This window comes from Periplaneta americana, chromosome 12 (genome assembly GCF_040183065.1).
Source record: "Periplaneta americana isolate PAMFEO1 chromosome 12, P.americana_PAMFEO1_priV1, whole genome shotgun sequence".
NCBI lineage: Eukaryota > Metazoa > Arthropoda > Insecta > Blattodea > Blattidae > Periplaneta > Periplaneta americana.
In genome coordinates, this window is record NC_091128.1 from 77,351,216 (window position 1) to 77,369,153 (window position 17,938).

A 17,938-nucleotide genomic window follows, 5' to 3' on the forward strand; every position below is an offset into this window, starting at 1 on the left:
ATAAATGAATTGATAAGATAAAAGTGTCGTGTGAACAGGCCAATTTAAAGAAAGATCAACAGAAGAATCGTACTGGTACTTCCTCGGGAAACATCGACCTCAGTCATGACGTCCGTGAGTACAGAATAGTAATCATATGGCAATAATAATAATAATAATAATAATAATAATAATAATAATAATAATAATAATAATAATAATAATAATAATACAATAAAATCAGCCTCAGAGAGAGATTTATATTGCACTTGCTTACTAACCACCTTAGGTCCCCTGCGGTATCTCAGTGGTCAGTCCTTCAGTCTGTTACGCAGGAGGTCTGGGTTCGAGTCCCGGTCAGATTTGCGATTTTTCATTGATGTTTCTAGAGCAGGCATGGCCACTATGCCCCGCGCGGCCACTATACTGTTCTCCAACCAGGAGATCAACCGTGAAAGGAATGTGCTTACTATTGCGTCATCTATTGGAGCGAAGTAGATAGATAATATTACCGTTATAACGCCAGTTTAAAAACCATGCGCTCTCCTGCATATGTTATTTCCTGTATGAAGAGATTGAAAGACCAGGAGATTAACTGTGATCTAATTTTGTAACTAGGGTAGTATCAATATGTCTGCATCAATGTTATGGTTTGTGCTGTGAGAGCTGGCCAATAGAGATAAGAGTACCCACATGTGTGACCTTATGACATCTTATGACATCAACATTCATTCACAGCATCATCCCGCTTCTCTTCATTCCCTGGAGACTTTCTCGTGGTTGGAGTACAGTACACACCATCCCTATTTCTCCCTCCACAAATATTCTACAGTAGAGGACGCAAAACCTGTCCTGTGACCTTATCATTTGCCATGGCTACATCACCAATGCGTATGAAGGGGGAAGATAGGTTTTATTCTGAGATGAACTTCCGTGTAAGTAGATTCGTATAATATTATCATCGGACTAGCTGAAGACGCAATGCATATTGCGCTAAAGTGCCAGGCAACGAATGATTTGAGACACAGTTGGGTAGATAAAAATTTCTACAAATAAACGCTATAGTAGCATATAAAAAAATGAATGGTCACCTAAACGCCAGCAATTTGAATAAATTAGGAAAATTTCTTTTTAGAGTTAAAATTACATGGGAAGAGAAAGTCAAAGCTCTAACGGAGATGGAATTATAAATGTTGAGTAGTCACACGATAAGAAACTACGAAGAGTAGTCAATGAAGTTAACAGAATAATTCTTAAGAGATTGAGCATATAATGAAAAATCTAAGGTAGGAGTTTTAAATACAAGAGCATACTTATGATTAGTTGTGTACCATTATTATTATTATTATTATTACTATTATTACTATTATTATTATTATTATTACTATTATTACTATTATTATTATTATTATTACTATTATTATTGTTATTATTATTATTATTATTATTATTATTATTATTATTATTATTAGTATCAGTATTAGTAATGTAAACAGAGGATACTTATAGGTTCAATATGTATTAGTTTGTGTTATATTTGTATTGAGAGTGATGGCGGATTAAGAACTGGAATACATCTAATCCGCCATGACGTGAACAATGATTGATGAAATAAATAAATATTAATCATCATGAAAAGATCTTAGGTGGCTGAGTGGTCAGATCTCCGGCCTGTCACACAGACGGCCCGGGGTCGAGCGCCGGTCATGTTTGGGATTTTTCATAGATAAATTGACATTTGTAGCGGACAAGGTCGCAGTTGGGGTTTTTCTGGGGGTTTCCCGTTTTTCCCTATATTAGGCATCTACATCATTCCATCACCATTTCTCAATTTCGTCGTCATTCCATACCATTCCCCGATAGCGACGCACGGAGAGGGCTGGCCTAGAGACGAGGGGGGTTGCCTGCTCGAAACCTGGGTACGAAGCGAACCTTAGTGTAGTCAGCCGGTGTGAGTTTGGGAATGCACCTAGCTTGAGAGTTAACAGGTCGCAGTGCTGGATCATAGTATCCCTCCCGTAAATTCCAATTTCAATTCCAACCATAATGATGGTAGGCCAACCAAGGGGAACATAGTAGGTAGAACTTAAACTGAGAGGGATTCAATCCGGCATCGGAAATTGAATCCGGTGCGGCTCAGCTAATAGAGCGCCAGCACGTAAAGCTGAAAACCTGGGTTCGAATCCCGGTGTCAGACAAAATTTTTCTCCATTCTACCGATTCTTCACCATATGGAAACGCAGAATTACTGCACTGAAACTCCATATTATGTACTTCGATACATCATAGTAATGTAGCTACAGGGTTATTTAGATCGATTGAATTGATGATATTGAGATGATATTTGGCGAGAAGAGGCCGAGGATTCGAAACCTCGGAAAGTCCAACCAGGAAATCAGCCCAAGCGGGAATCGAACTCTCTTTCGGGCGCAACTCCGAATCGGCAGGCAAACGCGCTACCGCCTGAGTTACGCCGGTGGGTTTCCTATAAAAATAAAAGCCGTATAATTTCCATAAATATAAATAGTGGGGCCATCCTATTCCATTATCTCCTGACTAACTTGCCATTAGTGATGGTTTATTGGTATCACGAGGTTCCAGCCAGTCTTCGAACTATTAACTAAACATACATAAATTACATTGTAGGAGAGAAAGTTATTCGCACAAGATAGGAACAGAAGTCGGTATAGAAACCAATTTATCGGCGTCTAGTGAAAATTATTCATGAAACACTCGAAGTCGAAACTTCAAGAATCAATATTTCATGAAGGACAAACATAAAATACGACTTTCAAATTACTGAAACAGCTGTATTAAGGGAAGATGATGGTGGAATTTTATTATTTTTCCTAATTGATGCAACATTTTATTATTTTTATGTAAAAATATCATAGTTGCAAAAAATTAAATTCGAGGTTAACTTTTTTAAAATAAATTTCATGGCCAAAATTTTGAAAACAAAAGAGGATGTATTAATTCACTAAAATTAATATATCTCAGTTACTTTAAAACTGAATTCAAAATGTCTATGACATTTCAGCACGTTTTTTTTTACTTTTTTTTTTTTTTACTTCAAGAACCGCCTGCTTGAACGTATCTGATTGATGGCTGCTTATACTGCCTTCTCGCAAGACCATTCTAACAGCTTTCGCTGAAATGGTAAGTGGCAGCACCAAATATACTATGTTCATGCGTATGTCTGCTCCAAACTATGAAAGAATAAACGTTCTATTTATTTTGTGCCAGTGTGATATGTTTTAGTGTGTTAGGAATAATAACCATCAGAAACTTGTGTGAGACACTCTGGTGGGTAAATTCGTGAAACCTACTTCGTAATGTAAGGAAGTTCCATACAAAAAAAGTTTTCCGGTTTTCTTTTCTTTCAAGAACAAAGAATAAAATGGATTAACGAAGAGGAAGAAGTTATTAGAGTCGCGAAACAAAGTAATATTTTAATCACATACTACAAACATAAAGCTTGGGACCTATATCCACAAGCAACTTCACTAGCCGGTAGGAGCTGCCATCTAGCGATAATTTTTGTCTATTCGTGTTACATGTTTGACTACTGAAGAAGACCTTTAATACCACCTCCATTACAAATTAATAACAAAGATATACCATATGCAACAAACACAAAAAATATTTCGGAATAAAACTTGATAGAAGATTAACATGGCAGTGTCATATCAGTTATATAAGGCAGAGAACATTACAAATAATACATCAATTGTATCCCCTGCTTTCCTTTCCGGTTCTGAAACTTCAAAAGAAACCTCAGTTGTACAAATGTCTCATTCTTCCAGTAATGCTTTATGCAGCGCCTGCTTGGAGGTCTGCAGCAAAGACATATCTCCAAAGACTACAAGTCCTTCAAAATAAAGTTGGCAGAATAATTTCTGGAGCAGATTACGACATTCGCATTGTTCAATTACATGAAGATCTTGGTCTTAAGTACATCACACAAGAGATTCAACAGACAGTCAGCACTTTCTACCTTCAAACTAGCAAAAACTTCAATCCAATTATCTCAAATTTAGGACACTATGATCCTCGAAATTTCAAATACAAAATGAATAAAAATTAATAATAACAACTCCGTGAATAAATAAAAACACCTGGTGCCATGACCACTTCATCGGATTGCGGTGAAGTGTTATCATCCCGTGATCATATCATCTGATGTGTACTTCATGGAGCAGGCGTGAGCGAGAGCTCGAAACTGTGTTCCATCATCATAGAAGAGAGTGACTGACTATTGAATGAGAAGGCAGTATAAGCAGCCATCGAATGCATTGATGCATTCGAGCAGGCGGTGCTTCAAAGTATCTTTATTCTGTGCTAGCATTTGAACATACTTTTTTATGTATTTATTTTGCTAATAATTGTAACATAAAATGTAATATAAACAGATAAAACTTTAGCTCACCCCTGAAAGAGTAGAACTCGAATACCAAGATACTATGGCAAAAATAAAACTACACGTATGAACAATACAACAATTACTATTATAAATCTTGCTCTTGTATCACTAAATCTCCATAACTTTTAAATATCTGTAGAAAAACTTTTTACATTTGTTTTCAAAATTTTACCAATAAACAATTACACTTTGGGAATGAAATTTAGAGGTACTTTTATAGAAATATGGAGCATATTTATAAAATGCAACAAAATAACAAATTTCTATTCTTGAGGAAACTTTTCTAATAGCTTAAAGAATGTGCGTAGCAAATATCATGCCCGTAACACTAATAGTTCCGAAGATATAATATAACTTTCTGTACTTATGGATTAAAGCAAAAAATTAAAGTTAGAGGAAATTGTAATTAAAGTTTATAATGTCATTAAAAATCCTGTGCATTAATGCTATAAAAATTAGTCACAGCAACTGACAAGACCATAATATTGTGCATTAAAATGTATGTAGGCTAATATATTTTTCACACATCAAAAATATTTTAAAGAAGTTTTTTAATTTAATGATACTTACCACATTTAACCATCATCTCCCCTTAAAGAATTTTCATTTCGATAAATAATTAGTTTGAGATAGGTACGAAATACTTGAAGGGACGACTATTGAGAAAATTAAATGTTCTACAATTTTTAAGATACAGCTTTCATATTTTGTACACATATGCATCTTAGCAACCTAAGAGAGTTACCAAAATTTTTACTTTCATCATATACTGATTTTTTTATGTAATTCAATTTTTAAACAAAAAACCGTCGCTAATTTTCAAAATTCTACCTACAAATTTCACTGTCTAAATATTTTTATACGGTACTAACGCTATGTTACGAATTGAACTGTAGAATCCATGTTATTAAAATAATGCTAGATTAAAGAAAAGAAAAAAATTTGTGAAATAACTTTAACAATTTAAAAAAAAAATCTTAGGTTGTTATATAATATATTTTTTTCTTTTAAAAGTTAGAAAAAATATAATGCAAATAATTGTGAAGCTTGTTACAGTGAATATACAGAATAAAAAAATCCGTTTCTTACCTATAAAAAGCGTTACTGATTTGGATGAAAGGAAATGCACAAAATATTATAGAGGAGAAAGATGAATTTAAAATTTACACTTCAAGAGCGCGGACCTTTAATTGTGACATCATTAGAAGGGTTTCCAATTGTCTTACGCCCTTGAAACGTTTCAAACGTAGGATATTAGGAGCCATTTAGAGAGAAAAAAGAGAAAAATGCATTTTTGTCAAAAATATCAGATTTTGACTATAGGTCTCCCTTAATAACTGATAGTTTCCCTCGCAATGAATTAGTAGAACAGTATAACACATTCACAGGAGGAATAATGTGTTACAGATAAGGAGATTGATGTACGTTGGAGCAGCTCTTCTGGTTCTGCAGTCGTCCATGAGTGAAGCTGCGAAGATACTCAGCATATTTCCGTTCCAAGCCAAGAGTCACGTAATTGTAAATACGGCCCTCATGGAGGAACTGGTTAGCAGGGGACACGAAGTAACAGTGCTCAGCTTGCATCCACGGAAAACGCCTCTGCCAAATTACACAGATATAGTTTTGAAAACATCAATTCAAGACTTCTTTCCTTTCAAAGGTTAGTTATGTCCTTTTATTTGAACATTCCTCAAGGAAAAGGATCTTAGTGTCGGGCCATCACGTTTGCGCCACTTGCCTCTTTGGGACAATGCTATAGCGCCACTCAAATTCAGATTTACTGTAGCGCCACTCAGTCAAATATGAATTATAGAATATTTCTGTTTTAGTTTGTCACTATGTGGTAACTCAAGGCACAATTTAAGTCCAACTTTTCCAGACTGCGAACTGACAGATGAATAATCAAATTCTTATCTGGTTTAGTGAAAAATTATGTTCTAACACTAATATTTTACCGGCGTAAAACGTTGATATTTGAATTAAACGTATTTAAAACTAACGGCTATTATTGAAAGAGACTGTTTAGGTTATATAAGAGACGTCCTATACAAAATTAAGTGAGGAATTGTACTTCTACTGTACTTTTCAGTTTATTATACGTAATACAAAAAAGTCACTATGCAAATTCGATTAATTTTACCCGATAAACTAACACGGAAGATCAGATCTAGCACGATAAGAACTGAATTAGCAACACTGGAAATAATTGAACTATAGAAATACTTAGATCTCCATACACATCCAACTATGACGCATGTCATGATTAAGTACGTGAATTGATAATATGTCTAATCTTATCTCATGATCTGTTTTCATACTTATGCACTTACAAATATTGTAACAGCTGTTCATAAATTGTTACATAAGTCGATTTCATACATTCACAATGATCAATGTGATAAGTTTTTGTGCACTTGTAACATGTCCTGCATTTAGAGATATCCAATGTTTCGAAGCTACAGTACGATTATTTAGTCCTGACAGTCGCCGGAGATGTGCGCGTGGGACAGGCGAGTCGATTTAGTTACGCCAAGGGGTGTTTGGGTTATTCACTCTCTTGCTTTTACCGACCGCTTGCCCTATCTCTACTCCGGAACTCTCCCCACTCCTCCTATTACTTCCCGTCTTTCGCGTCGCTGAGCTATCAGGACTAAATAATCGGTCTGTACATTTCGGTTCCATCAACAGAAAGGGAACAGGAAAGGTAACGAGAAAACTAAGAGTTCTTGGTAGGGGACACAACAGACAGGTTTCCCCTTTCCTCTATTTCTACAATCTCTGATGATGTAGCTTCGAAACCTTAGATGTATATGCATCTAGGACAAGGTGCAAATACGTGGAAACCTTGTACCATGTTGCAATTATAGTTTCGGTACAATGCTTCTTACCAGTTTGGCAAGGGTATCTCAACTCTTTCGCTAAACATTTTGCTTAAAATGGAGAATTGGTGTGGAGCTGTTGAACCGTGCCGTTACGACGACAACCAAGTACAAAATGTCGCCAACATGACGAAACATTATACGTGGGCTCCATAACATGGCTTATGACCGCTGAGAGTGTTTTCTTAAAAACGAGTTATTTCCCCTGTACCAAACATACAACGCCATAATAGCCATAATATTATTTATCGCTTTGTCAAAGATTGCCACCAAATTTGGCTTGTCGATTTCAACGATAATCCTTGTACAGCTTCATATTTCTCCTTCATTTCTCTCTGTTAACGTATTGTAATACATTTCAAAATCTGTATTATCTTCAGTGAATTAAAAAACCGCATTATACTCACTAAGCTACTGCAGTCCATTTTTAAAGAATGTTGTCACTTATAAGATGAAGTGTATGAACTAAGTCACGTGAAAAGCATTTCAATAAGAAGCATAGTCGACACATGCTTTCTCCAGTTTCCTTATTTTCCCACTCGAATAAGAAACACGCTACATCAACAGAAAACGCATGTATATATATATTTTTTCCTTTAATTGTTAGACATTTTATTGGAAAAATTATGACAAATAATCTCATATATACCCGAAATTTTTAGAAACTTGATCTTTCCTGATAAAAATGTAAATAAACTCCCGAAAAGAATTGTTATAGTATTACGAGATTCTAAGATGCAATGCTATTGATTTGGCAAAATATATCAGTTATTTCAGAGTTTAACGCAGTGACTCACTTACTGTTTTTATTCCCACTAATTGCTTGTTCGTCATCCGTTCTATAAACTATTAGCTGTATCTATTCTTCTTTAAAAGATTCACACAAAGAAATCTTACATGTTGTATTGTGCCACGGTGCAATAAACATCTCTCTCTTCAAAAATGACGATGCTGATGAAGAAATGACAACAATGACGATGATTAACATAATGATGATCATGAAGATAATATTGATGATCATGCTAGTGACGACTAAATAACGATGACGAAATGGTAACAATGAAAAAGATGACAAAAACGAAAATAATTACATTTTCGAGAACATAAAATTAAATTTCAATTGAATGATAATTGCACTATTCTAATTGGTCAACATGATCCTTTCTCTTTCCAGGAAATAACACCCTGCTTCAAGCAGCGAATACTGGATTATTTGAAATGATCAATATAATGCTGAATGCCAGCCTGGTGGTTTGCGACTATCAGCTTCAAGAGGAAGTGGTCCAGAAACTTATCCACTCCACAGACATTCATTTCGATGCTGTCATTGTAGAAGCCTTCTTCAACGAGTGCTTTCTTGGTTTTGCTCACAAATTCAAAGCTCCCTTAATTCAAATTTGTACATATGGAGGTTCGAATTTCATGGGTGAATGGGTTGGTAATCCAACCCCTTACGCCATCGTACCAGATCCTTTTCTTAACTTGAGAGACAAGATGAATTTTTGGGAAAGAACTGCGAACGCGGTGTTCAGCACTATTTGGAAACTCACGAGGAATTACTACTATCTCCCAGGACAGGATGCAATAATGAAGAAACACTTCAATCATTTGGATGATTTACCTTCATTGTCGGAATTGGAGTACAAAACATCTCTCCTACTGATCAATCATCATTTCAGTATTAGCTACCCCCGACCACTGATGCCCAACTTTGTACAAGTTGGAGGAATGCACGTGAAGCCTCCAAAACCACTACCACAGGTAAGTCGAGAATTAAGTGCCGGTAATTAACTCACTTTAACAATAGTTTATACGTTATACCTTATCGGAAATTTTATGTAACAACGCAGGATTTGAGAAGATATCTAGATGAAGCGAAGGATGGCGTTATTTACTTCAGCATGGGATCCAATATAAAGAGTTCGGACATGACAGAATCTCAAAGGAATGCTTTCTTGGAGGCGTTCTCTAAGCTGAAGCAGCGAGTTCTATGGAAATGGGAGACGGATTCGATGCCAGGACAACCCGATAATGTGAAGCTAGAAAAATGGTTACCTCAACCTGATATACTTGGTAATTTACTTTTAATATGAATTATTTAATACGTTTGTGACATCTTCATTACATTCACACTTCTGCGCAATAACTGTGTTTTTTTGAAACCTCACTTGTGCAGTGATTTAATTTTTCTTTTATTTACATGTTTGTTCGTTTTCCCTTATTGACAAAAATGAAACAATTTGCAATTATTTTTTTCATCTAGGCCTAGTACTAGATGTAATGTAGCACATAAAATATTTTCTGAGAGAATAATACTGAAACGTTGTGAAAATTTTCCTATAAGCCATAAGTCACCGCCTTTTTATCACCATCTAGTTTTTTCTTTTTCTTATTTCCTAAGACCTAAGTGAACCTATATGTTGCATTTCGCTCACTGTAGAGAAAGTGTGATTTAAGAGTGTACTGTATGTCTAGAGGCAGTTTTGTAAAAATTTTCTAGCTTTACAGCTGACACTCGCAATGCCACATGCACATGAATAAAAACCGTTTTCTTAGTCCAGCAACATTGGAATGAGTATAAGCGTGCATGGGATTTACATTACGTCACGTGTCCTTCAGTATAGACACCATAGACAAATAAATAAAGACACAAGTAACGCGCACTACAGGGCGAGGCTCCCGTATATCGGGAGCCTGGTACAGGGTCACTCTACAACAGATTACTTACTCCTAAACAAGTACAGTATACTTCAGTTTAGCAATGTTTATGAAGTTAATTACAGCAAAGATTATTGTAACACAAATTTTAACATTTAATTCAGGGCAGTATTTGTGTTACAGTTGTACCAGTGGGTGTTTTAAGTTAAAACTTTACCAAAAAGATTGCATTAAGAGCGATACCTATGAAACAGTAACATTTTAAGTTAAAAATATACATAAAAAGTATTGCAATATAGGCTTAATCATGTTAAGAGTAGTGCCTTTGATACCGTAATATTTTAAGTTAAAATTTTACATCAATGATTGTTGTACTATAGGTAAAGATTAATTTTTTGGATCTACAGAATATATCTGTTATGGTAACAATGGTTATTAGGGGAGAAAAATTCTCTCCGGCGCTGGGGATCGAATCCGGATCCTTGGGTTTATGTACTTGTACTAAGTGCTCTAATCACTGAGATACGCCGAAATTCAATCCACAGCATCGGATCGAATCCTCCTCTAGTGTTGGCAGTTGACTTAATATTTATGTCAACATATATGTCGAACTTGGAGTCAGGCCACAAAGGGGAAAACACTAGATTAGGGGAATTCGATCCCATGTTGTGGATTCAACTTCGGCGTAGCTCAGTGGTTAGAGCACTTGGTACGTAGAACCAAGGACCATGGTTCGATCCCGGCGCCGCGCCGGAGCTAATTTTTCTCCTTTAGTAATCTTGTATTATAGGCTTAAATATTTCATTAAGGGTAGTAACAGTAACATTTTAAGTTAAAAGTTTACAGCAAAGGCTATGTTTATTCTTTTGTAATACATAACACAGCCCCGTCCTTGATGCGGGAGTAGTGTTACATCGTATATCAGCACGCTCACTACCCTTAGTCAAGTCATTTGGTTCATTGCACAAACTCCGTATTCACTTAACTTCAAAGAGTCGTGGCTAAGATTTCGATTTCTGCTCATGAATTCTAAAATTACAATAGTGTTCCTTTTTTATGGAACTGATTCTGTCTTCAACAGGCATAAAGAGCAAAATATATATATATATATATATATATATATATATATATATATGGAATGCAATCATGCTAATTTATAATTCATATCGATTCTACAGATATACGATGATGACTCCTTTAAATATAGATTAAATACAAAGATGATGACGACGACGACGACAAATATGAAGATAGTAGGGGAGAATATGGAAAAACAACAGTGACACACTAGTAAAGGTGGCCGAAGATTTTGTGTATGTAAAACTATGGTAACATGGTTTACAGAGTATGCTTACAGACTAAAAACGCATACATTGTTTACAGAATATGTTCACAGACTAAATAGGGATACATGAATGACGTCCATACCTCTGTGGAGTAACGGCCGCGAAACCAGGTGGCCCGGGTTCGATTCCCGGTCGGGGCAAGTTACCTGGTTGAGGCTTTTTCCGGAGTTTTCCCTCATCCCAATATAAGCAAATGCTGGATAACTTTCGGTGCTGGATCCCGGACTCATTTCACCGGCATTATCACCTTCATTTCATTCAGACGCTAAATAACCAAAGATGTTGATAAAGCGTCATAAAAAAAAAGAAAGTACATGGATGACAGAGTATGCTTACAGACTAAAGAAGGATATATGGATTACAGACTAGCGCCGTGCATTACAAGCGCTAAGTTCGATTCAAGTTTGTCGAGTATGACGAAGTTCGATATTCGCCGATGTTCGCTCTGCAGAAGGAGGCCTGTCGTGTTTGTTCCATTATTATAAAAAATATTCGCTATTCTTCACTCATGTTTTAATCGCTTAAGTATTTAGTACATAACTTGCGATTAGTTTTTCACACGAAATAAGACAAAGTTTTAATATCCTGTTTGCCTCTCTCATGTTCGAACATTGCAGGACACTATTACAGATTCAATGTTTCAGAAATGGACGGCTGTGAATTATCGAAGTCAATAATGGGTAATTGTGGTGACGGTCGTAGTTGTGATTGGTGAGATTATTCGGTGTCATAATACCGGAGTGTGGTTGTTTGGTCATGGTAAAAACGGAATGATAGTGTTCTACAGCCAGTGTCCATTGAGCTCGCGTACCCAAGTTTCGCAAGATGTATAGAAGAATTGAGGACTAAACATTCCCAATGTGCCATGTGCCTAGAGCAACTTTCTGAGATATTGATGAAAAAGACATGCGAAATGCATGTTGAGATATCTACACCATCTTTTGGCGCACGAATGAGTCACTTACAGTTGAGCTACGAAAAAGACAATTTAGTATGATTTTCTCATATGGAGTTCCTCCCTTGGATTGAATTAAATTAAATTTGAAAAATTCGCACTTAGCACATTTAGAATGTAAGGTCTTCAATTGATGGAGATGGCATCTTTAAATTTCACTAGAGTGTCTTTTCTTATTTCCTTCCACTTCCTTCCACTTGAGTGTCTTTTCTTGTTCCTTATCTGACATCATGTTCATGTCCTCACATCTACACTGGATTTATATAATTTATTCTGAAAGTCACATGGGTGCGTCTGAAGGAACGAAGAACAATACATTCACTGTCTCTTCTGTTTAGAATCATGCATACTTCTACTCCGAATTATCTGTTATCGCGCTTTCAATTTCTTACAACTCTTCGAAACCGACACCAAGCACTTCTTTCTATCCCTCATCATAGAACGTCTTTATACTCATCTTCCTATACTGTAGAAATACCTCGCCTCTGGAATTCGTTACCTATTGACGTCAGGGACTGCCGGACTTTATCACAATTCAAAATTAAATTGGAAAATTTTGTCTTTGTTTTTAGGTATTGCTAGAAGTATTGATTTTTTACTTTTTTCTTTTTCTTTTTTAATCTAGATTAAAATTGCAAGTTTCTTGTTTATGTTAGTTAATTAGTTGGATACAATTAATTATGATACTTAATCACTCATTTAAAGTTTGTGTGACTGCAACCTGTGTATATTTTTGTGTGGCTTTACTTTGTTTATAGTGTTTTCTCTCTCTCTCTTTATTTTTTGTGTAGCTTTATTTTGTATATAGTATATTTTTTCCTCTGTTTATTTCTATTATTGTGTTTGTATTCCTGGTGTTGTGGAAGAGAAGGCCTGATGGCCTTAACTACACCAGAATAAATAAATAAATAAATAAATAAATAAATAAATAAATAAATAAATAAATAAATAAATAAATAGGCAAAATAAATAATTGTAAACTGCCAGTACAAGACACTCCTATTAATTGAAAGGCTCATTTATCAATGATATGTTATTGAATTATTATACTTGTTTATTTGCCTGCAGCACACAAGAACGTTCTAGTTTTCATGACACATGGAGGACTGCTAAGCACACAAGAAGCCATAAACAGAGGCGTTCCAGTATTGGGGATCCCTGTATTTGGAGACCAGAAACTCAACATGGCTTGGGCTGAATCTGCAGGCGTAGGAGTTACGTTACAATTTGACAACATTTCATCGGAATCAATCACCTCAGCATTAAATGAAATTCTCGGAAATCCTAGGTACATTTAAACTGAATCAAACATAAACAAGAATGCCATAGTAATTAAATAATAAAGACTGCAACTAATGAGTTCTTACTAGAGTAAGTAATATACTAAATATTTCAGGTATCGAGAGAACGCTCAAAGTCTGTCTCGAATCTACCGGGACCAGCCACTCACCCCGTTGGAACAGGCCGTGTTCTGGACGGAATACGTGATCCGACACAAGGGGGCGCCCCACATGCGCTCCGCTGCACTAGACCTCGCCTGGTACCAGTACTTCCTGCTAGACGTGATCGCTTTTCTAGTTCTAGCAGTGGGCTCTGTTTTGCTCATCGTATTCCTGGTGCTCAGAGCTGTGTTTAGGAAGCTGTGCAGTGGCAGTAAAGAAGACAAAATATCTCACAAGAAAAAGGACTGAATAAATGGTGAATATGAAGAAAGACTTGGATATGCTTCACCTAAGTCAAAAATTTTTCCAGCCTTCTATTGCAGCATAAAAAACCGTGATATTATAATTGAGTCAAAATAAGTACTAACATTGAAACGTATATAATCTGAATAGCATGCATCAATTTTTAGGTATATTTCGACAAAGACCTAGCCTACTGGCAATTTAGAAAATTGTTTGCAACAACAGTTAAGTGGAAAACATCTTCATAGCCTTCAGTATTCTGTAACAATGATAATAATAATAATAATAATAATAATAATAATAATAATAATAATAATAATAATAATTACAGCGAAACTCCATTGGGGCTTAGGCAACTATTCACTAAAAACTATTACTGCATGTGTACTTATTGGAAGAAATTCACAGCTTTTTTTTTCAGACTAGAGTGAAATATGTGGTGTAAAAAAAGGAATAACAATTTTAGAGCTTCAGATTTTTAATTATAGAATTTACAATATAATCAGTGCCAATTGTTTTTGATGGTTTTAATTTTCTAATTCACTTTATTGGAAAATGGAAGGGAGAGAGAGAATAGGCTACCCAGAATGACAAACATGCAGTTTTTAAGCCAGTAATGCAAACAGAGAATATTAATTTATTTGGATACTCTGAGAACTTGGCTAGTGAAGATATTTTATTATTATGATTATTACTATTATTATCAGTATTATTATTATTATTATTATTATTATTATATTTTTACTTGGTTATTTAACGACTCTGAATCAACTGCTAGGTTATTTAGCGTCGATGGGATTGGTGATAGCGAGATGGAATTCGGCGAGATGAAGCGAGGATTCGCCATAGATTACCTGACATTCGCCTTACGGTTAAGGATAACCTCGAGGAAAAAATCAAACTAGGTAATCAACCTAAGCGGATATCGGACCCGCGCCCGAGCGCACCTCCGGATCGGCAGGCAAATGGCTTAGCCGACTGGTGGATATATTATTATTATTATTATTATTATTATTATTATTATTATTATTATTATACTTCAAAATAGTAAAATTTGTGTATCTGTTCTTCTCTTCAAGCATTAGACCCCATGCCCTGTTATGATCTCACAGTTGGATTTTCAACCCATTGGACGACCTATAGATCTCTTCCCGTTTAGACGATGGTAAAACTTGGCTTTTGGGATTCTATTTGTATGCATGTGATGCAGATGATTTATCCATTTGTTCTGATAATATTGTATGTGATGCATTACAAGAAAGTTGTGAATGTAATCAGTAGGCTTCGAGACTTCGGACCCGATAGAGCAGTTCATTAGGAAATCCGAATAACGGCGTACTGAGTATAGTGGTAAAGCGTACAGTGGGTGGGGGTACTGTAGAATGAATGCCAAAAAATACGCAAAGGAAAACGCTCTGGATTTGAAGGTTCTGATGAATAATTTGGTTTTCATACAAACCTATTTTCAAACTGTGTCTGAAACTATTACACGGTTATAAAATTCAGAGCAAGAGATGCCGGTACATATGCTGTTTCTGCATTGTGCTCCTTCAAAAAAAGAGAATTCTTCGATCGGTACCACACCCTTAAACATTAGTAGAAGACCCCATGAGTACAATAAGAAAATTTTACATTAACATATTTATAATGAGAGGAGTTAAGTTGATTTAAAGGGGCTAGTTATCAGTAATGCAAGTTTAAAGTAGAAGGCTTCAATGTCCGGTCCACCTAGAGTAGGCAGAGGGATCACCGTTCGGCCGCCAATGTGTTGTAATATTCTTTTCCAAATGTACTGTCGTGGTGCACAGTTTTTTGTCTGACAATATATTTTTATATACAAAGAAAGATCGCTCCACATTGCAAGAGTCACCGATGCGTATTTAACTTATGGAGAGAAACTGTTCTAGCAATAATATTCCAAATAGGTTCTACAGTATCACCATTAAATAAGCGAGACAAGGTAAGGAAATTTGAGCATCCGGGGCTATTATTCAGTACAACTTCCATTTTAGTTGTAACTACGCCCACACTTTACCTGGAACAACACTACACCTTTTCCAGATGTATTTCAGAGTGCATCCTTTGTGTATCATAAATCAAATGTATTTCAGAAAGCATCATTTGTATATTACATAAGTCAGATGTTTTTCAGATAACATCATTTTTTTCAACTGGCACTCTCAAATACCTTTTTAACAATAACACCCCATCCGAGGAAAAGAAAAATCAGACTTTATAAAATTATTGTATTGAAACACCTGGTACTTTGTGAGCCAATGGTATCCGAAATACATAGAAAGGACTCTAGTCCGAAATCACAACACCAATCAGATATCGTAAAAATGACCTTATTTCTGGAATGGGATCTTTTCAAATGTACTTTGAAAATTGTTCAGTTTCTGTACACCTTAATGAATCCATAAAATAATGTCATTTCTAAGGTGTATTCAAGTATAACGAATACAATAGCGCCCTTAACTGACTTTATCAGAAATGGACTAGAGTCCTTTCGAAAATGACTGATTCATATGTAAAAAGGGATTATATTACAAAGCGTTGCCATGTCTAATAGTGTATATCTGATCTCGTCTGATGTACGAATTTTCTGCAATTTTTAATTTATATTACCTTACACAAGTGAAAGTGAAGCTTCAAGATAACTGTGGAATATGTCGTGTGTCTATGTTACGAAAATCTGTTATGAGATTGCGTTCATACTTCTGAAATGCAAATTAGTTTTTCTGAAACACAAATAATGCTTTCTGAAATACATTGTACTTTTATTCTGAAATACAAATGATGATTTCTGAAATGCAATGCATTATTTCTGAAATACAAATGGCACTTTCTGAAATTAAACTGATTAATCTGAAATACAAATGGCACTTTCTGAAATTAAACTGATTAATCTGAAATACAAATGACGCTTTCTGAAATTAAACTGATTAATCTGAAACATAAATGTCGCTTTCTGAAATTAAATTTATTAATCTGAAATACAAATGATGCTTTCTTAAAATTAAACTGATTAATCTGAAATACAAATGAAGCTTTCTGAATTTAAACTAATTAATCTGAAATACAAATGACGCTTTCTGAAATTAAATTGACTGATCTGAAGTAAAAGTGACGCTTTCTGAAATTAAATTGACTGATCTGAAGTAAAAGTGACGCTTTCTGAAATTAAAATGGTTAATCTGAAATACAAATGACGCTTTCTGAAATTAAGTTGGTTAATCTGAAATACAAATGACGCTTTCTGAAATTAAGTTGGTTAATCTGAAATACAAATCACTCTTTCTGAAATAAAATTGGTCAGTTCTGAAATACATGTGAAAAAGGTGTAGTCATGTGAGCTGCAACTTCCATTTTTCTCATGGCTTTTCGGAGAGGCACACTCTCTTGATGCCTCCAGTAGGATTCCATCGGGGAGACAACAAAAATATGTGATTATGAAACTGTACTGAGCACTTTAGATGTGCCAAATGCTGTTGTTTACCATCTGTTTTTGGAGCATTGTCAATAGAAATCGATTTTACAGCTTGGACAACACGAAGATACGGCTGGTGCCATGGTTAAATAACAAATCACAGCTACAAGATTAAGTACATCTGCGTATGTGCCATGTTCAGGACGATGTTCATTCATTTTTTTATCTACCAGTTATCATAAAATGTTGTTAGTTTTAAAAATAGAATGAGACATCTCCGATATCACGTATCTGTGTAGCAGTATGATATAATCTTACAAGTACGCATTCATCATGCTGGTGATTAGGCAGGCAGATATTTAGAGAATATTAAAAACCACATTTTCCGTAGCAAGGATGATGAAACATCATGCCTACCTTTCGAAGTCAACGCTCTGTAACTTGACAATATTGTTTGCAGTGGCGACTTCTCCTACGGAGCACAGGAGCAGTGCACCACCTCTTCAAATAACACATGTTTTTAAATTTATATCAATGAGCTCCAGTAGACTATGTGAGTGACATAATTCTTTATTATAATACT

The 17,938-nt window shown here is 35.3% G+C and overlaps 1 protein-coding gene across 1 annotated transcript; it reads left to right on the forward strand.

Moving 5' to 3' along the window:
* LOC138710581 (UDP-glycosyltransferase UGT5-like) lies at positions 1-16,142 on the forward strand. Its single transcript, XM_069841574.1, has 6 exons — positions 1-114; positions 5,810-6,062; positions 8,456-9,042; positions 9,132-9,354; positions 13,309-13,528; positions 13,637-16,142. Exons 1-6 carry the CDS (start codon positions 106-108, stop codon positions 13,929-13,931), a joined length of 1,587 nt encoding a protein of 528 aa, XP_069697675.1. The 5' UTR covers positions 1-105; the 3' UTR covers positions 13,932-16,142.
* The last annotated feature ends 1,796 nt before the right edge of the window (positions 16,143-17,938 follow it).